The following is a 24161-nucleotide window of genomic DNA, read 5'->3' on the forward strand; positions in this document are numbered from 1 at the left end:
TCAAAAATCTAGTAGAAGGGATATAGGGTTCACGGAAGATGACTCCATCTACACCACTTGTATAACATCACTCGAGACGGAGAGTGTGTTTCTCTCTATTTCTACTACAGAACTGTGCTTCTGGCCAACAAACATTACCACCAGACTCCTCCAGCAGGATCACCCCTACTCCCATGCCATCTCATAACGAACAGTGAATCAATCATGGCATGTGCGAAAGGCCAACCAAATCCGAAATACTCCTCGGATCCCACTATAGAGACACCAGGACCAACAACAGATGTGGAGAAACAAGAGGATCCAGAGTCCTCAGATAGGCCTCAGGAAAAGCAGTCGGCGTTCAAGAATCTCGGACTTCTGGACCGATTCCTCGCAGTATGGATCTTTCTAGCCATGGCAATTGGAATAATCCTGGGCAACTTTGTTCCAAACACCGGGCCTGCATTGCAGCAAGGGAAGTTTGTGGGGGTGTCAATTCCTATAGGTGAGTGTTCCTGGTGATCTTCCTTGACCCCGAATCGCTGATCCCTTGTCAACAGCCGTTGGTCTCCTCGTCATGATGTATCCCATTCTATGCAAGGTCAGATATGAAAGCTTGCATCATGTCCTCGGGGCTCGGGGCATCTGGATGCAAATTGGCTTCAGTATAGTTGTGAATTGGATCATTGCTCCATTTTTTATGGTATGTCTTTCTCTTCTTCTCAACTTGTGCAGCATATAACAGGTTATTCAGCTAGCATTGGCTTGGGCCTTTTTACCCGATGAGCCAGAGCTACGGCAAGGACTGATTCTTGTCGGACTGGCACGTTGTATCGCTATGGTAAGTTAAATATCGCCCCTAACCTCAGAGACTAAGGGTCTGCACCCCCAACGTTGAAGCTCACAATAACTAGGTCTTAATCTGGACAGGCCTCGCCGGAGGCGACAACGAATATTGCGCAATCCTAGTCGCCATCAACTCGCTCCTCCAGATGGTCCTCTTCGCACCAATGGGAGTATTCTTCATCGAAGTAATCAGCGGCGACACCATCACATTCGAATACAGCACCGCGGCCAAAAGCGTCGCAGTCTTCCTCGGAATCCCCCTTGGCGCCGCAATCCTCACACGCTTCGTCCTCCGCTGGGCAACAAGCGCACGATGGTACGACCAGGTATTCCTGAAATGGATCAGCCCGCTATCCCTTATCGGACTCCTATTCACGATCCTGGTGCTCTTTGCCTCGCAGGGTCGTCAGGTGGTGCATCAAATTGTCTCTGTGATCCGGGTTGCGGCACCGCTCATCGTTTACTTTTCTGTTATCTTTTTTGCAACGCTTTTCATCGCGTATAAAATGGGTTTTGGGTACAAGTTGGCAGCCACGCAAAGCTTCACGGCGGCTAGCAATAACTTTGAGCTCGCTATTGCGGTGGCGGTGGCGACCTTTGGGGAGAATAGTAATCAGGCTCTTGCTGCTACTGTCGGGCCGCTTATTGAGGTTCCGGTGCTGTTGGGGCTGGTTTATGCTGTGAGGCTGGTGGCGAAGCGGTTGGGCTGGAAGGATTGATTAATTTATAATATAGATTAGGACCTGTGATTAGACTATAATTCTTAATTTTCGTGATAGTGTTCAGGAACCAGTCTGAGCTAAGAATGTAGCCATGATTTCCTGTTAGAGAGTATTGGTGGTCAAACATTTGGGGGCATGTAGTCAAACGTTTCCACTTCGTCTGTGATCGGGAACCCGTGAAGGCCTTCGAAAATATCATCATTCCACGCTGTATCCTGGAAGAGGATTTGCAAGGCCGGATCGATGGCAAATGATGTCGGATTTGTGTCGTCTGTTGCCAGAACAGGCTGTAGCTGGGCGTGGTCAGCGTGAACATTCGCATCGGGCCTCGTGCCCGAAGGAGTCATGGAAGACTGTTGTGATCGCTCCGATTGGTCTCTGATTCTTTCCAGAACAGCCAAACATCGCGTTGCAGCTTCGTTATCTTGGCTCAGCTGGGCCAGGCAGTCGCGCGCCCTTGATATAGAGAGAGCCCACAGCTCCTGGTTCACCGAATCTGGGCTCATATCCAGGGGCTGATGCGGTCTCAAGTAATGGATGCTAAGGACAACGGTGGCCTGGAATAGAAAGTATGTGGCGTACCAGCTCAGCCCGACATGGATGTTGTCACGATAATCCAAGCAGAAAGTTGTAATGTCTTGGATGGTCTCGATCGCAACGTAGTGACACATGTTCCGTGCTTCCTCGACATCTGATAATAAGCTGCAAAGACGCTGGCTCCCCCACCATAGCATCATTCTCAGATTTTGTTCCTTCCACCCGACCACTGCACGCGGGCCTCGAAACCAATCTGGCACGTCTTGTGCTGTGAAATACACGGGCAAGGAAAGCCTCCAGGCCTTCAATCGATGATCGAGTGACCGAGAGATCCTCAAGTCGAGGATGTTCTCTTTCGGGGCGGAAATGACATTGCTATAGATGTTGTTTCCAATGGAGGCTAGTCGCGCCTGTGCGATTATGGCAGAATATGTTGTAGGTCGGTCTGATGGTGTCGGGAGTATCGAGGTTAACGTGCATGCCTGCAAGTCCAATAAGTCCTCTTTCCTTAGCCACGGATAACTTTCTATCTTACCGAATCGTCTATGTTGCGGGGCAAACAGGTCTCAATAAAACTATCTGCGGCCATGACGGGTCTCCCAGTAGTAATGCCGAACCCACTATCGAAGCAATACACGATCCACCAGATGACCCTTCTTCGCTCATGGAACAGTGAATCAGTCTTCGTTGCGGCGGGCGGCTCACGATGAAGTCCCAATCCAAGAGCCATGCGGTACGCTATTCCGATGAAGTTGTATCCAGTATTTGGTCGATCTCGCTTCTGGAGATAGTTTCCCTTATCCTTGTTAGTATGCTCAACGTGGTGGTTAATATTGATGGTGACTGACAACTAGGAGAAATGCTTGAACCGTGAGGAGAGTTCCAGACTCCAACATATGCATTGACATGCGCGATCGTGCGGCGGAATAATATTGACATTCTCGAGAGCCGGACGTGCCACCGAGAATCCAATTCCCGATTGCCAGGACAATGTAGAATATTGAATGCCAACTTGACCGATCTTGAAGCTGATGGCGCTCTTGATATTGTTGTCGAAATGTACTCTCATGCAAAATCGGGTAGGATGTATTATAATACGTGAAGTATGCGTTTACTAGACCATCAAGAATGGCGGAGGTACCCAGATGTGCTGAACACAGAAGGTCCGGACCCCTAATAGAGTCATCAAGTGAGGGTTGTGTCCGCTGATTGGTCTCTAAATCAGAACTCTCGGGGGTCAAGCCTGGGACGTTTCTCAAGATACTAGACCCTGCGCTGTTACCTGGAAATATTATTAGCACCAAGTAGGTAGACGTATATTCCTTGCAACCTACCGAGATAGCCAGCTTCCGCGCTCCCTGTGGGCAAAGATGCCATGCCATCCAGACCCACTCTTCGAAGCTCAGTAGGAGACCCTAGCGAAGCTTCGCTCCATTCAAACTCATCTACTGAAGCAGGGCTCACTCCGCCAAAAGCTGAGGCATGCAGGCCACCTGGCGGAATAGTCATCGTCTTCAGTGCGTCCTCAATATCAACATCCGGGTTCAGCCGATGCAAAAGCGCCGTTAAACTGGCGCAGCGACGTTCTATTTGATCCATGTTTCTAGATACTTGTCAGAGATACAACCCTATCAGGGCATAATACAACACTCACTTGCGCGTCAATGGCGTTCGCAGCGATGGACGGCCGAAGATGCATGGTTTGTTGGCTCGGGAACAGTACGAGCATGGCGGCGTCCCGGAGCACTGTGGGGCATGTGAGCAGGTAAAATCTAAGTAGGGAATTGACTAGTGTAGTTACCTTGCTTTTACGTTTCTATAGTGTCTCGCGCAACATGTTAATAAGATGTCCTCCTCTACTCCGGTGATGCTTTTTCTCACCCGACATTCTGTACACTATCGCATATTAGTTGTATGATAAGACAGACACTGCATCGCAACTTACAGCTCGCAACTCGTGCGGACCTGGTGGAGAAGTAGAGGATTTTGGCATTGTGGATGCAAGGAAATATCACACTCAACGTTGATAAGATTTAATCCTCACAAGATTCTAAATCGAACTGGTCATTGATATGGCTGGTATGGATGTCGATTAGCATGCTGGAGGTAAGGTTGGGTATGGAGGATGCAAACATCCCGAGACGCCCGAGAAAAAGGCTTGCGTTTCCAGGTGACTAAGTCGAACCCTAATAGCGTAGGTGCAGAACTATAATCATCCATCGTTTGGTTCTAACTGTCTGTCTTTCGATCTGCTGTTGCATTTATAAATAGCTGCTATCGTTGGTTACTATGTGAACTGCAATACTTGAATATTATAGTGCGTGCTAGATATTGAGCTATTCTCAGATGTTAACCTCAGGCTCCTAAATATATAACGTTTGTGAACATACCATATTACATTACGAAGATATAACAAGCACTATTACTTAGTATCCCAGGTCTTGCACCTTCGTTTGTTTTCCAAAAGAGAGTTTATATTGAAAGATTTCACTATAAAAATATAAAAAAGCCGCCAGTAACTAGGGGTTTAGAATGGAGGAGTGGTGGATAGATGCGAGATCTTGATTAGATTTGTCATGCCAAAATGGATGAGCTCACGAGGTCCAAACGAGGAAAGGACACGAGAAACAGGACTACTAGGACATTGTCACCCTTTAAAACGAGAGTACTATTGTTATAATTTACTATCATCTAATCGTACTGATCACTATATTCAAAAATCTGACTACCAGCTACCACGGCAATCCCATAACCTGCGATACCCCACGGGGATATCCCTACGGAGAACAGTTCTCCGATGCTGACAGATCAGTTCATTATAAATTCTTGGAACTAGGGCAAGAGCGTCGTGGAGTTTTCTCTTCTGCCATTAGAGGGACTCGTCTTCGGGCGACAGACAGCCGACGGAAGTGTAACGGGTGGGTCAAGCTCTGGCGAGAACGTCGGTTTGTTCAATCTTGAATAACCGAGGGCTAGTCGGACAGGCACACACTCCGGGGAGGCTTACATGGGGATATGATTTGTTACTGTTCGGCATGCAGTCGCACGAGGATGTGCTGGGACGATGTGGAAGCAGCCGTCAGTAGGAGCATGGGAAGGCGATCAGCGATACAGAACTCGTGTGCTTTCGTTACTTGTGCTTGGCTTAATCAGAATCATGCTATGTGAAAAATAGTGTTACTAAATGTGGTCTATAAATATTTATTCATTGCTAGGATCTGCTCAAGGAAGCGTGTATCCTCCGTCAATAATGACGTCGCTTCCAGTAGTATAAGTAGAAGCATCACTAGCGAGGTAAAGGTATAAACCCTTGATTTCCTTAGTATGTCCCTGGCGACCGAGAGAGGACATACGATAGGCCTCGTTAATTGCAAGTGGGCTTGCACCCATCTTAGTGTCGAAAAAGCCGGGCGAGACGATATTAACGCGAGCGAACTCCCGCCATTCCCGGGCAAGGGATTTTCCAAAATGTGTAATGAAAGCCTTGCTTGCATTATAAACTGGCTGGTCTGTGGGTACATTGACAATGTGCGCGCTCATGCTGGATGTTATGATCAGGTTTCCGCTGCCTTGACGCTGGAATACTTCGCCAGCGTACTTGGCGCAGAAGACAACGCCGTCGACTGGGAGATGGGTTTAGTATAGTGGAAGTCGATTTTAAGGGTAGTGAAGCCTTACCGTTAACTGACATCTGCTTCTGATATTCGTCTAGCTTTTGTTCCAATATGGGCTTTGAGATGGCCATTCCTGTTCAATGTCAACGTGCCATCCCTGACGTTGTGTTATAGATTAAATGTCTTACCAGCGTTAGCAACAAACACATCGATCTTTCCGAAGTCCCGAACCACATCTGCAATAGTCTTCTGCACCTGTTCGGCGTCCGAGACTATAAGACTGTAGTCAGCATGAGGTGCCGGTCACCGAACGTATATACAACTTACTATCAACCTTGTAGGCAATGGCCTTAATTCCATGGGTTTGTGCAAAAGATTCAGCCTTCGTAATAGCGGCATCATTTCTTCCCAGATTATATTAACTCAATGCTAATGCGCATTCTTGATAGGACCATGACTTACGAATTATACCAGAGGGCAACATCAGCGTGAGCCTCCGCCATGGCCTCTGACACCGCATAGCCGATACCATCCGCCGCGCCCGTCACCACAGCTACTCTTCCCGACATCTTGAATTGCTCCAAGACATTGGTCGGCGTATTTGGGAAAGGACGGGGGAATCCATGGCGGATCGTTGTGCAGTCGGCTACGGTCATAGACATTTCGACGGTTGTGGATGGAAATCAATGACTTTCTGGGGTGTTGAGCGCTTAGACACAGTGACAAACAAGCAACCTACTTATAGCTGGCATAGAACGGCTTTATTTGGATGCAACTCATTCAGCTGAGGGGTAAATCCATTCCCTGGGGCTCACATACGGGTACCTATGTGCCGATCCGATAGATGCGTGAGAGTCTCTACGGGCCACTGTGCCCCGACTGTTGTACCAGGTGATCATCATAGACATATACTGATGGAAATACGATGGGATTGTGAGTTCTGTTCTGTCTTTCGGCACTGCCATACTCTGTCTCTCATAGTCTCAAAGTGGACCCAGGGCCAGGGCGTCCATACCGACCTTCACTGAGAACGAAACCACACGGTAAAACTCAAGACGCAGATGAGTATCAAGGAAGTCCTCTATGTTACTTTCCACAAGAAACAAACAATATACCTACCCTGGTAACCTTTCACAACGACGTGCGGGCCCTGGCTTTCCAGAGTTCTAAGAACCTCCACATGCAGGCCAGCATTTGTCGTTGGTATTTGCGAATTGTTTATTTCCTACAAAGCGGCGGGGAATCGCCGGGGTCCGGGGATAATGTGTCATTATTCCTTGATTCGGTTGAATGGATAGAGGAGCAACGGTCGGGTCTGGTATGATCAAGGTGGATATCAGAATTTTGGTTAGAGCCAATGTCGTTTGTAGGGCGAGCTGTCGGCACACAGTGAGCCGATGCAAGTCGCAAAGGCTAGCCTAGCCCCAGGCTTATAGACATTGCGAAAATCTAGTATTTTGCCTAGCATTTACCTTTTTTTGGTTTTACTGACACTCCACGTAACAAAAATATACGACTTAGCTGCAGTTATGCTCTAACCTGGGGTCTGGCTTCCAGGAGATAGGTTTAGAGTCTTAAACGGTATACGGGGCGGTCTCAACAGTCCTACATCTAGGTAGACAAGAAGTCATCAACACTCTCCACACGAATATAATGATAACTATTAGCTCCTAGGGCATAGCATAGCGTACATTCCCCTGCTAATATGAGAGCATATATAAACCACCGTCTGAGATCATACTTCCTCAATATTTTCGACATGGCTATCGGTGTCCTTCTCCTGCTTCCCATCAAGTCCAGCCCCAACACCAAGCTGTCTGTAAATGTTTGCCAGTCGCATCGCGTCTTGTTTCCCCTGACTACCGCCGAAAATCTTATCCATTTCTTCGATGGGCACACCATTTGTCTCCGGAAGGAAGAGGTACACCCAGACGGCGAGAAAGACACAGAAGGCTGTACCAAATTAGTGGTCCACTGAGGAAGACACGGGAGAGATCAACGTACCTAAGAAGAAGTAAAACGTGCCGAATTCAATCGACTCCAGCATTCGAGGGGTGATAAGTGCCACAATAAACTGATCCCGCAGGTTAGTTTTATTAGAAAGCATTATAACGGGAAAAGTCGTACATTGCTCAACCAATTTGTCCCGATGGCAATACCAACGGCTTGGGACCGCACCCCTGGGGGGAAGATCTCAGAGGGAATAACCCAGTTCACGCAGCCAATGCTATACGCGAAGTTGCATACGTACAGCCACACAAACACCGCCGTGGCCCAGCCAGCACTCCGGTTGCTGGCCCAGGAACTTTTGTACACGGCATAGAGGGTAGCTACTATGAGCTGGGAGATGCCCATTCCGGCGGCACCTGCAAGGAGAACCTTTCTGCGGCCCCAGCGATCCATGTACATGATTGCCGGGATAGTGCAGAGGAAGTTCAGAATCCCGATAACACCGGTCGCGAGGAGATCTACCGAGCTGCCAGACAGGCCAATCTTCCTGAAGATCTGGGGTGCGTAATAAATGATAGCGTTGATGCCTTGGTGAAGTTAGTCTAACGAAATTATATAGTGATGAGATGATTTACCCGTGAATTGCTGGATCAATTGGAGGAGACAGGCGAGCAAGAGGCGGCGGTTCAAATGCCGAAAGGTAAACAGGGATTTATATCTTTCGTAGCTCAGACGGATAGGCGACGTGACTCCTGGAAACATGGCAGCAGTTGTCTCGTCATCGAACATCGCTGATTCCTTGATCTCGAGCATTCCCTGAATGATGCGGTTGTCGCTTCTAGGCACACGACGCACGCGGGAGAGTGTCGATATAGCTTCGTCTTCTCTGTCTGAAGTTCTGTTAGCCACTTGTTCTGCTCCACTTAGTACTTCAACAAGCTTACTCTTCATCACCAGCCAGCGGGGAGTGTATGGCAAGAAGAATGTTTCAAAGCCCAGTATCAACGAAAATAGACATTGCGAAGCGAGAGGAAAGCGCCATGCAGCGGGCGATTGCCCGTCCCCTGTTCCACCGATATGTTGGGTTCCGAAATTCAACCAGAAGGCTATCATGATCCCCCCAGTAATTGCGAATTGCTGTAGAGCAACAAGCCCACCTCGCAGATTGGGTGGTGCTAGCTCACTGATATAGAGAGGAACCACCATTGAAAGCTGACCAATTGCTAACCCTGCGATGAACCGACTGATAAAGATCATCGGCACATTGACTGATGCAGCTTGGATAATGGATCCGATAAGGAAGATAATATTGGCAAGGAGGATGGACCAACGTCGAGAGAGACGATCGGCGATGGGCCCATTGACCAGGGCACCAAACATGGCACCCAATGTGAGAACAGAAACCAGCCAACCTTGGAGCGTAGAGTTGTTGGCCAATGTGGGAAATTCCTTTGCCTATGGAAGGTTAGTGGTGCAGATCCTTGAATACAGTTTTCGCAGAGAAACACAGACGAAGTTATTCATCACTAAAATCCCACTGATGACTCCTTGATCATAACTACGAGTACAATGGTTAGGTCATGTCCAGGTAGCGAGGACTTGACTGAAGACACACCCAAAGAGGAAACCACCGAGGCTCGCAAACAAGGACAGAAATAGTAGGAATGGTTGCTCCATAAGCCCTTTGTATCCTGGTATACGGTCAGCAATGAGCCAAGCTGGGAGACTTCAACTTGAACATCGACCTACCGGACTGTCCATATGAAATGTCCAGGCCCGAGCCAGCACCGGTCGTACTGTCACTGGCAGCAACCATTGTGATAAGCAAGGTATCTAGAGAAGTAGGAACGAAATTTCACTGTGATATTGAGCAGAACGTCGATCTTCTTTAAGAGCAAGCGTCTCTTGTGATTGTAGAACAGCGGGCCGAAGGTAGATATACCATGCCAAAAACATACCAGTGAGCTGCTCCATAACTAGTAGACGTTCTTCAAAACACAAGCCAGGAAGCCATGTGGAGAATCCGGGGTATGGGGCTGCAGGTGGCGCATGGCACAGTCCCAACAATGTATATCGGCGTTTCCTGGACCGAGGGCTGTCGGCGCGCAGTGCCCCGACAGCTAAAGCCAGACACTTGGACAATATACAGAGCAGAGAACAAGGACTCACGGCTGCTGTCGCGGCCTTCTCAGCTAAATCATATATCTACACTGAGTAATTTAATTAGAGTATACTGCAATCCTGCTTCCCTAAGACGAACCTGTTATAAGTTGTTATATATTCATATCAATAATATGCTTAACTAGATGGAATGTTCGTTTATAACCACCCATTCACACGTGGACTTTACCGGATACCCTACTTCATTCACTGGAGAGATACAGTCTTTCGCTGAGAGGTGCTCCTGTTCAATACATCTTTCAATTCGCAACGAGTGCCCTAAGGGCTTCGTCAGAAGTACAGCAAGACTGGTCCGTGCTGTGGGGGACTATACTCCCGTGTGGGCATAAACAGGCCTCATTTGATCAAACCGAAGCACAGCCATGATGGAATTGTCTTGGCTCCCTCAGCTCCCCTCATGATAAATAGCACAGTGTTCTTTCTTCATTCCCTGCTTCTAATTCATTCCTTCTGTCTGCGATATAGTGTGCGGTAACGCGAGTATATCCATCCACAATATCGATTGAAATTGCTCAGCTCTATAGTAAGGTCGAGACTCTCGTCGAGAAGTTCAGTATTATCTCCAAGATCAAGGAAATCCAGGAGACAAATAATATCTGTTTTTCTGATTAGTAGTCTATTCTTCTCATATATTAAGCAATGCCTTGATGTTCAGCCGGTGTATGTACGTAGTCCTTGTAACTATCTCTATCACTATGGATACTACTATCAGTCTTTTCAAGGACAAGTCAACTATTGGCAAGTCGATCAAAGCCCCGAAGAGTCTTTTCAAAAGCGATAAAATCTTTTTTAAGATTATTTAAAGTAATAAGCTTATGTATACTGTTACTATTAGTAAATTTACTATTAATTTTAAAATTATCTTCGATATTAATAAAAATAAGAATTCTAAAAGAAAAATTAGCAAAGAGACTAAGTATAAAATAAAGATTAATATATACTCTCTCCAGTACAAGATCAAGACTAAGTTTAAGTAGAAAAAAAAACAAGAGCGAGATTAAGATTAATAACAAAATAATCGAGGTTGAGTATATTATCTACTATCATATAGGTAAAGCATAGAAGAAGTAATATGAATATATCTTTTAACGATTCTTGTTTTTTTTTTTCTCTTTTTTCTTTTCTTTCTTTATATCGTGGCCTAATATCCCGATGACTAGAGTTCCCTTCTACTCCCAATACATATGTGTCTTGGCCAGTTATACAGATAATACTGGACAGGAAATATGTTTTGGAAAATGTAGACTTTTACATCCCTGCATCGCCCTACTGTAGGGTAAGGCCGCCCATACACCCATAGTGCCGATCTATCTACCACATCTTATATTTCCTTAGGTACATGCGACCTATGAATAGAATTATGATCTATTCCGCTGGGTCGCCTAAAACACCGCGGTGTTGCCATATCCGGTCGGATGCGTCATGAAGACTGGACGCCTAAGGCCCGATATGCGCCTCTGAGATGAAGCATCCTTTTCTATTTTTAGCCACTAACTGAACTGGTCAAGGTATAAGAAGACAGTGAAATTGCTAAATGAAAAGCATCCCCATCAACCAACTACTCACATCTCCTCGGTTTTCACAGAAACAAGTTAACAATCTATCATCATGCAATTCTCCACGCTTACTCTCCTCCTTTCTGCCTGTGCATCTCTCACGGCCGCCTGGAATGTAACCGCCTACTCGAACACTGACTGTACTGGATACCTTACTTCGTACACTGGAGATACGGTCTGGGGCTGCCTGTGGGTGGCTGGGGTCAACGATATAAAGTCCTTCAAAGCCAGCGATACCCCGGAAGGATATGTATTCAGCGCAGCGAGCGGAACTGGTTGTGATAAATTTCGCCAGACGGGAAGAGACGGATGTTATACCCAGGGACAGGGTTTCCAGTCCTTTACGTTTTACAAGCAGTCGAGCTGATTCAGGAGGTATGTATTATGCATTAAGCTATAGGAATACATACCCTTGCGTTGTAATTAACTATTTATTAGGTTTGGATAGCAGAGGGTGACCAGGAGAAGGTAGTGGCAAGATAAAGAGATTACTGGCGCGGGTGCATTATGGCTCAGGCTTTTGTTGCTGCTATGACTGAATCGATGGAAAAGAAGCCGATTGGGGCATTACTTGAACTGCCAAAGATCGCCCAGGACGCATATTATAGTTTCAATATATATATGCGAAGATGTAGCTTCGATCAGAATGGAGAACTCGACTTTGGGACAACATAATTATCGCTCTTGCTGAACCTATAAAAACGAATTCAACGATTATACAGAACTGAATGTGCCCAGCTGGGATGTATAGAAGTTCATTGGCGTAAACATCATCCTTGACCAGGTTAGAATTTCGATAACATATCAAACAATTTTGAGGCGCGAAAATAATTTACAATGTGGTACTCGATGTACTTCAACTGTGTGCTCTCGCAACATTCAGTTTATACGGTAGTTTGTAATTCAGGGAGTACTCAGTCGTCATACGAGCCGTAGCCTGCGATGTCATAGTAGGTGGTCTCCTACCATCCTCTAAAGAATACTTGTCGCTGATGAGAGGTATACATGTCTATTTCCTGACAAATAGACCAAGATGAATGGCCGTTTCTGCAGACAAATACAAAATATCCCGCCTTATACAGTGAGCAACCACACGGACATAGCAATAAAATGACGCAAAACAGACAGAATCACCAAAGTCCAAATGTACATCAAGGGTGTGGGACATGCATCTGGAAAAGCACAAGGCTCAGCGTCATGAAGCACCGGATAGTCCCGGAGGCGCTTTCGTAACTAGCATCGCTGAGAGGGCGTTGTTGTTTCGCGCAACAAGCAGGTGGCATCTTGGCCGCAGAATTGTCGCCACGGAAGGTGAATCCTACATGTGCGACGGTCCTGTCGGTGGAATATGCACTGGAACAGAAATTATAGGTCTCCGCTGCCTCATGGGTCATGTAGTATGAGCCACCAGAGACCCTGATCGGAATCCGGTCTCTGCCTTCGATGACCATCCCTTCCAGGAAAATCAACCTCCTCGATCTTGTACTTCTTGACTAGGCGATCCATTGGCCAGCTGACTCGGCATAGCATAGGACTGGAACGAGGCTACATGGGCAGTACGTGCCATAAGAAATCCCATGAGCGCTGTGATTGACGCTGCGAAGCTAAACGTTCTTTCTCCCATGGCACTAACGATCGGTAAGAGTCAAGTAAACCGGCTAGTCGTTCCAAGCGGGGCACCGCGATATAAAAGGCAATAAACCTAACAGGATAGTTGGGAGACTGTTGGAGGTCGTCGTTCATGGCAGAGATAGAATTCCGCTCCGATCTATGTGCGCCAACACCAGGGTATTCATTATGCGATTGAGATGACCAAAAGAGGGTACACGTTATCACTCTCAAGGCATCACACGCAACCGGTGTCTACAAGGATATGTTGGTTGTTGTTGTTGTTGGAGATTTGGGTACGTAGAGATTTGGAACGGAGATGAGCGAGGGAGGGGCTATCGAGAGGGCAGATCTTTTCAGGGATCTGTGGATGACTGATTTCATCTCCTCTCTCTCTCTCTCAGCTAAGGCTCGGGGGAACTTGGTCATTTTGCATTGCCGCGAGATCATCCCAAAGTTCCTAAACCCTTTTCATATAGCCGAATGATCTTTCCCCCCTGATATATGGGCCTTTCTGTAGAGTCTAAGCTCCACCTCGATGGACGCAGAAATCAGGCCAGTATAACCGTAGGATGCTAGAACTGGCGCACCTCAATGGGACAAAGGATTCCCAAAAATGCCTCAACTGGGATCATTGGGGACAAGGCTACAGGGCGAATAAGCGGCCGGAAGATGCAGGAGTTGACATGGCCACACAGGGCCAGTATCGGCCTAATGTCTGTCCTTAACGCCATGTGACCCTAACAAGGCTAAAGTGGGCTTTCCGTCATGATGGTCTGATTTTTAGATCTACAGGGGGAGTGCTTCTCGCAGAATCCCAACTCCAGGGTGTGACGCTAGGCCTTTAACCCCTGCATACAGACGCTAAATTCCGAGGTAGTATTTGCACTGCCTCAGAAGAGACTATCATAGATTCCGTCAGTATTCCGTGTACTACCTTCAAGCGGGTCAGACATGTCATCCAACAAATACTTTACTTCGAAACTCCAGGCGTCCTAAATCAAACAAATCAATAAAACGACAAATCGGGTGTTTGGATGCCGTGCTAGACGCATCCATCCCAACTGTCCTAATTCTCATCGGCCTTTTGTGCCCAAAACCTCGACCCTCCGCAGCAATGCAATTCTCCACTCTTACCTCAGCGGCGCATTCGCCAGTGATGCAGTGGCTGAGATCTGGACGGGCGAGGTGGATCATAGCGGCAAGCTGCCTATCAGCTGGTGGTTTATAGTACACATTACGGTCCAAGCGACCTACTGTTCAAAGTCTTTCGTGTTGAAGCTTAGTAGATCACATGGCGTTGCTTTGCTATATAAATAAGCCCTAGACTGTAACTACCTTACTAGTATGATCACCTCTAACCACTTTCCCAAATTCTCTCACAATAATCCTTGAAATATCAAAAGCAGAAAATGACTTGCCCAGCCCCGCCCGCTACCAGTCGCTATGGTCCCGACCCCAATAACCACCCCGACCAAAAAGAACTATCCAATATCATGAGCAAGCTGGACACCGGCTCGAAGGGCAACGCTCCCTTTGTTATTGGCACTGATGGCGTCCTCCGAACTCTGACCCTCGACAATGACGTGATTGACGCCATCGGCCTTCCACCTCGACTGATCAAGGCCTTGCTCGATCGGACCATATTTGATAAGGAGGATGAAGACAAATTTCGCGGCGCCGATGGAACAAAAGTGTCCCAGGAACAGTGGTGGAAGCCAGATCCATCGTTATTACCGCCACCATTGACGGCGGAGGAGAAAGCAGAGGCCGAGAGGGATTACGAGGAGAATAAGGATATCATTGAGGAGAATAGAAGGAAAATGGCCAGTGGGGAGTTGAAACGGTGCGGGGTGGTTATTCGGTCGGATTATGATATTAGTCCTAGGTAGAGAGGGGATTTCTATCCATGTTTGTCCCAAGGATTTTATGATATGGCATGCTACTGGGACTCTTTACTTTGGTCAGTTGATATTGCTGGAATACTTCCTCCCGTTGTAAAAGTAGGCGTCTAATGCCCTGTGCATAGAGTAACCCAAGTACCCATGTAAGAGGTGGGTTGTCAATTCTTGCATAACCCTTCTTGTATCGTGATCTTTGTGCCTGATGTTCTTTACCATCTGTTGCGCAACGGCAAGGATCGGAGAGGTGTTTGTCTACACAGTGATCGACCCAGATGCAAGTGCATGTTGACGACAGCAGTGAGATAGTTGGAGACCCGATATTACTGTCTCTGGTATCGCTTCTAGTCCAAGTAATCGTTGTTGGCTTTGTCCTAATGGGGACTTTCCGGCCTGCTGACACTATATCCCACAGAGTGAGTCATTTCCTTATATCGGCGCAGCCTCGCAGGCACTAGATATGCATATGAATGAGGTATTATCCATAACCGATGCGCCAGGGGCGGGTGACGCGGACAACTATCCACCCCCCCCCCCCCCCCCCCCCCCCCGGGCCAACATCCCGTATCTCGCCGGTACCCTTGGTGAGGGAGTGGAATCATCGTAGTATCGACTGACCCGGATGCAGCGGAGAAATCGCAGTTGGAGCACCCTCAGAGATCATTGTTCCCCCTATTGTCTATCACGCTACTGAGAAGCAAAAGTCCGATGACCCTTGGTCTCTGTATGAAAGACGCTACACTGTACATTGTCTTCTTGGTACTTATAAATACCCTCACTGTACCCCTAGGCTATACCTCCTTCATCATCTTAATTGCACCCTTCTTGTTTTTTACTTCCTTTCTATTGCAGTCTCCGGTTATTATAGTCGAACAATGCGCCTTTCCGTCCTGGAAATGTTTGCAGCTCTTGTTGCCACTGCAGCTACCTGCGCAGCTGCATCGGTGAGTACCACTTTGACAAATTATGCTGTATTACATGTCTTTTAATATCTCGTCTAGGCTGGGGAACCATCTTGGAGAGATCTGATGCGTTCTTTCGAGAGCGTAAACCCGACAGACTTCATCCACTTGGGCGACGACGGGGTCCTGAGACACTTCAACGAATCGGGCACTGTTCTTAACTATGCGCCGCTGAGTCCGCAGCAGATTAGCCAGATGCTTTCTGATACCTCTTCGCGCGACACAGAGGCAGAGAAGGAGCATCTTTCACAAGTCTTCAGTGGCGTGGATGGCCGTACTGTCAAGGGTCCAGCTCTCCTGAATCCTCCGGCGGAAATATACCCAACAAACTTTCTCAGCAACAGCCAAAAACCATCAGAAATATCGGGAGTTCCGCGGTCTGATCACGGTCTGGACGCAAGACAACATTGCCCTGCTCGTCGTTGTACTCCCAAAGACAATTGCAGCAAGTATCCAGGATGCACAACCTGCGTCATTAGAGACAATACTCATGAGGGAGTATGCGAATAGATAGTTTAGGCACACTACTCCTTACTATAGTTGATAAGGAGCCATTGTCATGATTAGTTGCCTTTGGATATTACAATTCTTTGGACCAAGCAGGATACGTTGTTATTTACAAAGCTATCACTATGTCTGGCTATCACAATTTGATTCATGTTCCAATCATAACCCGACACCATCTATAGAGACGACTTAGGAGGCAACAAATCATGTTTCACAAGGTTTCTGTATTTGATCTTTGGGTGACCGAACCACTAAAGAGCTAGGATAAACAATCTTCCCTGGGCCCAAGCACCGGCCCGAATCAGATTGTCGTAACAAGCCTCGACCGAAAACCGATCCGGCTAGTGATTGTCTCGAGGTGTTTGCCTGTCTAATGCCTCCTCTTCTGTATCTACCTGTCCAAAGATTTATTGCGGGTAAAAGTTCTCCTGATTACAAGTCGCTTCACTTTCAGGCGCAACAGGGGCGTGAAGCGGCCGAACGGCAACAAGACGAACACAAACTGGAGCAAGAGGAAGGTTACTGCAAGCAATACTGCGCGAAAGTATGCAGGCGAAGCTAGCATTTGCCTGCTATCAGTCTGGTCAATAGACACATTACATACCCCATAGTCTGGCTGACAGGCTATGGCTGTCAGCATTAGATCATATTCTTCTACATCGGTCTCCTAGACCCCCACCCTTGGGGCATTACACCCCCATATGTTTTAGCCAAGGACCTCTCTAGGAGTTTGGTTAAACTGTCCAACTGCCTACCACCCGTCTAGATCTTCTGCCATTTCCAATCCGAAATGCCAATTGAAAGCAACGGGCAAAGTATGCCATGTGAAGCCTGCCAGAAAGTCTTTCGCGGACAGCAGATTCTAAGTACCCTCTCGACATCTGAGGGCCAGACCTTCGAATGCAACTGACAGCCCCACCATCCCTTTCTGCAGTCCTTGCTTTCTCAAAGCCGCGGACTCGGGTTGCCCCATATGTTATGAGTTCCAGTCTTTGATAGGAGAAACCCATCTAAAGATATTATTAAAATTGCTCACGTTAAACGAGTTCTCATATTAGGTATTGGAGCGCCGAGAGAGTGCTGGATATAATCTTAACTTTAAGCTTTATAAAAACTACGACAAGCTCATCGAAGACTGCCTAGACTTAAACCTCGAACTTAATACTTAATAAATATAGAATAATAATATAAAATATATAATAAGATATTAGAGCAGTGGTTAGGAAGACAGGTAATATAGGTAAAAATACGGCCGTAAACAGCCTCTATAGTGGTCATTTTCAGTGTCTGTTTCGCAGGTCCTCACATTCTACTTGTAAAAATAGAACGCTGGATTAGATTCAGTATATTGTCCTGGATTGTCTTTTAACTATAATACTATGAATTTTATATATTAATAGTTTACTTTTATTTCCGGTGCTTCGACTTAATAATAATATTATGAAATATATGTAAATTAAGCTAATAGAGTTAAAAAAAGACTATATAAACGCGAGGTTTATATTTCAGGGGCCTATACCGTTAATAATTATAAGATAAGGTAATTTCCCAGTCTCTATCTAGTGGTAATGCTGGCCACCCCCAAGATCGCATGTAATGAATCTAATGATCAGAACTCAGCACTCCGTTTACACAAACCGAAATACAACGACATACATAGCCATCCACCCTAGCAACTACAACCACATGCCTCGCAGTTCCCCTGACCGCAGTCACTGTTGTCTCTACCAGGCACACAATCAGACGCACTAGAACAGGACTTCCATTCACCCTTTCCCCAGTTCCTAGCTAGCCAGCACCATTCCCCGTTAGAGCCGCATTGCTTCCAGCACCATCTGTTGTCTGAGCAGCCGTAAGGCGACTTCGTCCAGCAGCTCTGGGCGAAAAGGTTTCTCGCTGGAGGGGTCTCGCCGTCTGCGGCCGCGGGACCGTCATCTCTACGTGTTGTAGTCGAGAGAGCCGTGGTGGTTTGGAGGATGACGAGGATGATTCCGACTTGGAGCTTCATGGCTGTTTATCTGGCTGAGGGCTTATCAATATCAGGTTGTTGGAACTGAAGGGAGGGGGATATATTGACTTACACGACAGGATATCGGTTGGTTCAACAGTACTAAAGAGTAGCAACCTGTAGAGTTCTTGCAATTCTATATCTTAAGAGAATGTAATGGAAGCTTCTCTACGAGGCAGAGTAGATACGCAATTTATATACGGCATCCCCCCCCTCCCTTCCCCTCGGAGCAAACGTGACTAGGGTCTCGTCGTACATCCTGTGGTCTGCTTACCCCTCCCCACAGAGAAATACAGCCTTGCTTACAGAGTGTGTTCGGTGATATCCGAGTATAGTTGAATACGTAACCAAGAATAGGTCAATGGTGAATCGGACGGAACTTCGCCCCCTTATATGCTTGACTTGCACAAGCACAGACATATTCCAAATACCATGCATTGGCTTCCCGTGAACACCAGAATTAGTGGCCGGCTGGCCCAGGTCTACGCTGACCCCAGAAACATAATCCACCGCTCTGCTGATATGCAACCATCTCACTAAATTTCAAAGCCGACCATGCGTTGGTAACGGGTACAGATATCCCTCTCGATGCTTACGCATATTGGTGATTAGGGTACATGCTTGCCCGTGGCGGTTCATGGTATCACGGCTTAGCGCTGGCTCTGGTGCTTCACGCGGTTGGATGTCACTCTGTCCCCTCAACAGGTTCATTCTGTGTCATTTAGTAATACTCGGATCATGCCACAAATAGAGCCATTAGTTTCGAGAAAGAGTCTGGCCCTACTCCCCTGAGGCTGCAGGTGATCACCGGACCGTCCCGTGAGCCCAGAATATAGAAAATCTAGTTTGAAGACCACAGTCACCTAGTACAGCATTTGTACTCATGCTAGGATATCTCTTGCTTGCCACAACATTCGATTCAGTATATCTCTATTTATCTCGGGGAGGGACACAAACGCTGAGGTCAGCTCTCTCTTTCTTTCAATAGAAGCAAGTCTATACCTCATCTCGCAAGTCACTTACTACCTTGTGTTGCATCTAACATGATGTTCGGAACTGGAATAAGAGATATATATATAGTCAGTACACAGAAAAGTATGTGACGCAGGTAAGCCATGATGAAGCAGACATTCCAAATACTCCAATTACCCCAAGCAAACGTTCCCCATGCGTAACCATAACCACCTAAACGTGCCAGGATAAAAAGCCCCTGCCCGCCACTGGGACTAGTGGGCTTTTATCCTACAGCTTAACGGGGACTAAGTCGATCTACGCTCTAGTTGGGGTGTTCTAGCAGGGTTCAAATCCTTAGCGTATGCCAAGTCACGATTACTCGCATGTGCCTAAGACCAATTTGATGATTAGCTTTACTATTGGATATGCCTGTTAATCTCCTGACGCCCTGCTAGGTAGGGCAATGGCTCAGGTTAGAAATTGTGTCATGTTGTCGGTGTTCAAATGGAGGTTAGGACACTTATTATGGGATCTCGAGTGTAGTCATACGCGGGATCATGATGTAGTTGGACAGTAGAAATAGTCCAAGAAGCTTAGGACACGAGCGTATTAAAGGTGATTCAGTATATTGGTGAGCTTTACTTATTATACCAACAGGCACTGGGCAAATAGGAGTTTGTAGGCTGAGATTGTGTGACCAGAATCATTTCTTCGCTGAGACAAAAATTATTGGCAAGGTATTAGCTGGTCCAGTCACCATTCATATTCGCAAATAATTTAAACTGGCCGTTATATTATGCCAGATGGTGCAGTTAGGTTGTCATACATTTGTACATCGTAAAATATCAGTACAGTTGCGCCCACAGCTCCCCTCCACGGATAGGTATAGTATGGATGAGGTTTGCCGCAAAAGGTAGACTAATGGATAAGATGGATTAAGGTAGGTTAGGTTTCCAAGCATCTTGTTAGTAAATTGTCTTTTTGTGATAGACGAAGCGTCACATCATAGCCATGTGACTTGCATTCGCTTCTGTCGGGTAGGTTGTCATTTAAGAATATGACGCAGACTAGTTGCTAGCTTAATTCCAATCACTAGCGATTGCAATAGATCTTGTGTGTACCAAGGTTGATCGCTGAGCTTCTCAACCGGTATCTCGTGTATATTAATATCCTTCAAATGTGATGCCTGTGAGATCCCCCCAATCAAATGCATCAAGAAAAGGATCCAGCTCTCCAGATTGCTGTATTATATTAGCAAAGTCCATTCGAGCGATGGCTGTCTATCTTACCGTGATGCCAAAGTTCGTTGGTTGTAGCATATTCATATTAGGAACGAAAGGCTGTGCCATGCCAGAGCTCGGGTTCAAAACTGGGACCTATACAAAATACTGAATGTTAGAGTCTCTTCTAATGAGCAATAGAAGTGGCAGTTTACTGACCTGAGTAGTTTTGAAACCTCCCATACCCAATTCTCCTAAATGATCGCAATGCGCATGTCGCGTGAAAAGCGTTTGGGCGAAGAATATGACTCGGTCCACAACCTCCTGTTTGTACACAGTCGCTTGCGCCGGCCATAATCTTGCCTTCACTAAATCTAAGATGGTTGACATGAAGAAGTATTCCTTGGCGCCTTTCACCACAAGGAGGAGTTGTGTTTCCAGACAAGTCAACGTCATCTCCGCTAGCGTGATCAAGGACTCTGGCAACCCGGGAAGTGTCTGGGGTAAAGACGTCCGGGAAGATGCTATTGTACTTTTAGCGTAGTTCTATGCACATGCTGCATTTTCGCAGAAACATACCTTGACTGTTGGTACTGGCGTGGAGTAACTGACACACCGAGCAATAGGCCTGCACGGTCCAATCACCCAAGATGGAGAGGGATAGCTGTCTGGAGGTTTCATGTAGCTGTCTTTGCGTAGACAAAATCATGGTAGCCACTTCGAGGCGAGTCCGAGCTGATGGCGCAAAGAGGGTTTCCTGTGGAGCTTCGATGGCGAATGGCGTGTGGATTGATAAAAGGCTATGGCAGATCTTAGTCTGCAGGAGGGATCTTATCAGAATAACTTTGTGCTGCGTTTGTAAATCTTCATCTTCCGATACCGTCCAGGAGGGGATTTGTGAGAGATATCTGTTCAACTCCCAGTCCAGATGAAGAATTTCATCATAGGAACAGCTTATTCGCGGAGAATGCATCAGTTTACACGCCTTCAGCCGCAAGGGAAGGGACTGTATCAAAACTGATTGGAATGAGCAGCCAGTTATCTCACTTAGGGGTCTCTCCGCCGGGAGCTCTTCGCTGGTCTCCTGTAGTTCATTATCGTTTAGGTTGAGTGCTGGGGCCGTATCATAATCCCCGTATTGCAAAGCAGGCGGCATCCCTCGCTCGAGTGACACCTCTAGATCCAGCTCGACAATTGTGGTCCAAATCCGCCGGCGCATCTCCTTGTTGAACGGGGAAATCTTGGTGTACCGGCTGGGATCCCGGTGGTACCCTGCCAGCATCGCTTGCTTGATCAGTGTCCCGGTGTCAAGCCAAGCCTTGCTGCGCTTCATCCCATGCGCGTTCTTCGCCACGAGTAGGAGGATATAAAGCCGAAACGCCATGATGTCCGGCCGCTTGATGTGGGAGTTCTCAATCCACCTCTCGGCGTGGAGGACCCACTCTATCGCCGTGTAGCAAGTCAAGTCGGATTCATTATCGTTTTTCAGTTGCAGTGTATCAAAATCGGCCAGATTCCAGGCACAAGCCAGAACCAGCAGCAGTTGTACCACGAAGTGAGGGGATACAAAATCCGGGTTATCCCGTTGTGCCCAGAACTCATCGAGCTCCTTGAGAAAGGACGGGACATGGAGGATGCGGTGAGTCGCTTCGAAATAGGTCAGATACAGCACGACCAAGTCATCCACGACCCGGCGAGACGGGAGCATCTGGGTGAGTGACAAAGTCGTGGGTTCTGGGAAGGGCGTATTGAGAGGCTTCCGCTTCCAGAGACCTCTCTTCACCCTCGCCAGGTCAGGTCGCAGCGCGGATAATTGCGGGCTGGCGACTCGTATCTCCTCCGCAAACGATTTAATATCAGGAAACTAGAGTTCTCGTTAATCGTGATGCAGTAACGCTACGTGGTGCATACGATTGCAGGATGACAAACCTGAGCGATCAGATTGGCGAAGATCCCCGACCCATTGAAGCGGGTCTTGGTTTCTTTCCCTCGCATCATGATTCTGGGAGATATGCCCAACTGTTGCGAGGGAGACAATGAATCTTCGTCGTCCCCGTGGTGGTGCGACGGCGCTGCATGATGATTGACGCCGGGATGTTTCGAACGGTGCAGCAGCTCGGTATTCACGTAGGGCTCCTGGTTGACAGCGGCCTTCGGGGCGCCCAGGACGGTCTCCAGGAAACGGTCCCGTTTCTCTAGGGCGGGACGCGTATCCGAAGATGTCTGTTGAGACCGAGTAAAAGAGCTTAACGCCGAGTCCGGGGTAGGGTGCGTCCGAGCAAGATGTGCGGCTTGAGAGATCGTATTAGTGGCAGTGGGACCGCGCTCGGAGAAAGCGGGCGTAACAACCGTATTGGGTTGTTGCCAAAGGAATTCTTTCTCATAGGTGCAATCGACGGCCGTTTTGCTGCTCTCACAACGGCTACACATGGGAAGCTTTCTATCACAGCGGAGCTTTCTGCTACGGCACTGCACGCAAGCCATCGTCCGTCGGCGCCTTTTGCGCACCCGATGCTCCGGTTGAGGCTCCGGGTCCGGAACCCCTAGCGGTGGTGGTGGTGGGACGTCCGTCATGATCGCGAGACTTGTAGGACGGTTGACAACGGCGCGAATCGTTGGAAGGTGGACATCTTAGTCCTTTTGCTCCCAGTTGTCTTTGCCCGCTGCTTTTGCTGGGGTTCTCGGCCAGACTAAGTCGCGGCCGTACATTTCGGTTCCGTCGGAGATCTTTGTGTTTGATAAGCAAATTCCACTGGCGGGCTTACGTGTTGTTGGCCCACCCGGGCATCATATCCGTTTCAGGCAAAGTCCATCGGATATTACCATATATATTCATGCTTGTTACTGAATCCATTGTTTTATTTTTATCTGTCGACTTATTTATTTATTTATTTAATTTTTTTTTTTTTTTTTCATTTTTTTTTTTTTTTTTTTTTTTTTTTTTTTTTTTTTTTTTTTTTTTAGTTTTTTTGCTTCTTTGCAACAGGACTGGCCAATGCATGGGAAGCCTCGGAAAAATGGACTATGTGTCACGTTCATGCAAAGTATCGGCACATAAAGGTGAGGCGGGAAGGTCGAAGTAAGATCCATCCTCGACTGTTGTGGATATCTCTAAACCATAATCTAACCTGGAGAGAGCGAGTGGGGGAGGGAAAGGAACATTGATCCCTTCTTCTCAACTTGAGACCCGAACCCTTCAGGGTTTGCAGACCGACCTTTGGGAACTGTTGTCCGCGTAAAATTGACTGGTGGGTGGCTAATATGATCACAGCTTGGAGTGTGGCGGTGTACAGAGTCCAGTCAATTGTGGCTGATGACGTGGCTGGGCAAAGCGAGGGTAAACAACCCTGCACACCTCTCCAACAGGAAGCAAATCCTACGAGTAGGTTCAGGTAGGTTGAGGTACCCAACTGGAAAGTTCATAGTAAAGCAACTTTAGGTTAAGTGCAGGGTCCGGGACCCTGCGATGAAGCGATCCATCCTTTCGTCAATGGACTGACTGAATTATTAATCTCATGTTAGTAGTTGGATGGTAACAATTCCAACAACATCACGGTGAGATTTTGTGTTACTATTGGCTACGGCAACGTTTCTTTTCTTTTTTTTTTTTTTTTTT

At 47.2% G+C, this 24161-nt stretch overlaps 6 protein-coding genes across 6 annotated transcripts; 2 read left to right on the forward strand and 4 right to left on the reverse strand.

The window, feature by feature from the left end:
* Positions 1 to 204: 204 nt before the first annotated feature.
* On the forward strand, positions 205 to 1544 carry BDV37DRAFT_269322 (arsenic resistance protein; the record flags this gene model as incomplete). Its single annotated transcript, XM_032084346.1, has 4 exons — positions 205 to 484; positions 540 to 682; positions 734 to 820; positions 894 to 1544. The coding sequence occupies 4 exons, from the start codon at positions 205 to 207 to the stop codon at positions 1542 to 1544; spliced, it is 1161 nt and encodes a 386-aa protein (XP_031944512.1).
* Positions 1545 to 1666: 122 nt separating this feature from the next.
* BDV37DRAFT_280105 (Zn(II)2Cys6 transcription factor) lies at positions 1667 to 4077 on the reverse strand (the record flags this gene model as incomplete). The annotated part of the gene is made up of 8 exons (XM_032086489.1): positions 1667 to 2566; positions 2620 to 2880; positions 2933 to 3366; positions 3419 to 3687; positions 3739 to 3830; positions 3886 to 3900; positions 3966 to 3980; positions 4030 to 4077. The coding sequence occupies 8 exons, from the start codon at positions 4075 to 4077 to the stop codon at positions 1667 to 1669; spliced, it is 2034 nt and encodes a 677-aa protein (XP_031944513.1).
* A 1229-nt stretch (positions 4078 to 5306) lies between these two features.
* Positions 5307 to 6371, reverse strand: BDV37DRAFT_291005 (putative short-chain dehydrogenase; the record flags this gene model as incomplete). The annotated part of the gene is made up of 5 exons (XM_032088847.1): positions 6161 to 6371; positions 6026 to 6102; positions 5887 to 5970; positions 5763 to 5831; positions 5307 to 5707 (listed from the first exon to the last, which is right to left on the reverse strand). Exons 1-5 carry the CDS (start codon positions 6358 to 6360, stop codon positions 5307 to 5309), a joined length of 831 nt encoding a protein of 276 aa, XP_031944514.1. The 5' UTR covers positions 6361 to 6371.
* Positions 6372 to 7433: 1062 nt separating this feature from the next.
* On the reverse strand, positions 7434 to 9464 carry BDV37DRAFT_280107 (sugar porter family MFS transporter; the record flags this gene model as incomplete). The annotated part of the gene is made up of 8 exons (XM_032086490.1): positions 7434 to 7651; positions 7703 to 7772; positions 7826 to 8235; positions 8284 to 8538; positions 8593 to 9103; positions 9161 to 9206; positions 9264 to 9339; positions 9398 to 9464. 8 exons carry the CDS (start codon positions 9462 to 9464, stop codon positions 7434 to 7436), a joined length of 1653 nt encoding a protein of 550 aa, XP_031944515.1.
* Positions 9465 to 14347: 4883 nt separating this feature from the next.
* BDV37DRAFT_241188 (uncharacterized protein) lies at positions 14348 to 15443 on the forward strand. Its single transcript, XM_032081155.1, has one exon. The coding sequence runs from the start codon at positions 14406 to 14408 to the stop codon at positions 14883 to 14885; it is 480 nt and encodes a 159-aa protein (XP_031944516.1). The 5' UTR covers positions 14348 to 14405; the 3' UTR covers positions 14886 to 15443.
* Positions 15444 to 20316: 4873 nt separating this feature from the next.
* Positions 20317 to 23220, reverse strand: BDV37DRAFT_241192 (putative C6 transcription factor). The gene is made up of 5 exons (XM_032081156.1): positions 22475 to 23220; positions 21125 to 22409; positions 20765 to 21069; positions 20615 to 20701; positions 20317 to 20566 (listed from the first exon to the last, which is right to left on the reverse strand). The coding sequence occupies exons 1-5, from the start codon at positions 23117 to 23119 to the stop codon at positions 20489 to 20491; spliced, it is 2400 nt and encodes a 799-aa protein (XP_031944517.1). The 5' UTR covers positions 23120 to 23220; the 3' UTR covers positions 20317 to 20488.
* Positions 23221 to 24161: the final 941 nt, after the last annotated feature.

This window comes from Aspergillus pseudonomiae (genome assembly GCF_009193645.1).
Source record: "Aspergillus pseudonomiae strain CBS 119388 unplaced genomic scaffold BDV37scaffold_12, whole genome shotgun sequence".
Classification (NCBI taxonomy): Eukaryota; Fungi; Ascomycota; class Eurotiomycetes; order Eurotiales; family Aspergillaceae; genus Aspergillus; species Aspergillus pseudonomiae.

Excerpts from the sequence above, each read along its gene's own strand:
- BDV37DRAFT_241188 (XM_032081155.1), top strand. The coding sequence starts at position 14,406 with ATGACTTGCCCAGCCCCGCCCGCTACCAGTCGCTATGGTCCCGACCCC.
- BDV37DRAFT_241192 (XM_032081156.1), bottom strand. The coding sequence starts at position 23,119 with ATGACGGACGTCCCACCACCACCACCGCTAGGGGTTCCGGACCCGGAG. Across the intron at positions 21,070-21,124 it reads CGCCAGTACCAACAGTCAAG|CATCTTCCCGGACGTCTTTA; the intron begins GTATGTTTCTGC and ends AAAGTACAATAG. Across the intron at positions 20,567-20,614 it reads CAACGAACTTTGGCATCACG|CAATCTGGAGAGCTGGATCC; the intron begins GTAAGATAGACA and ends AATATAATACAG.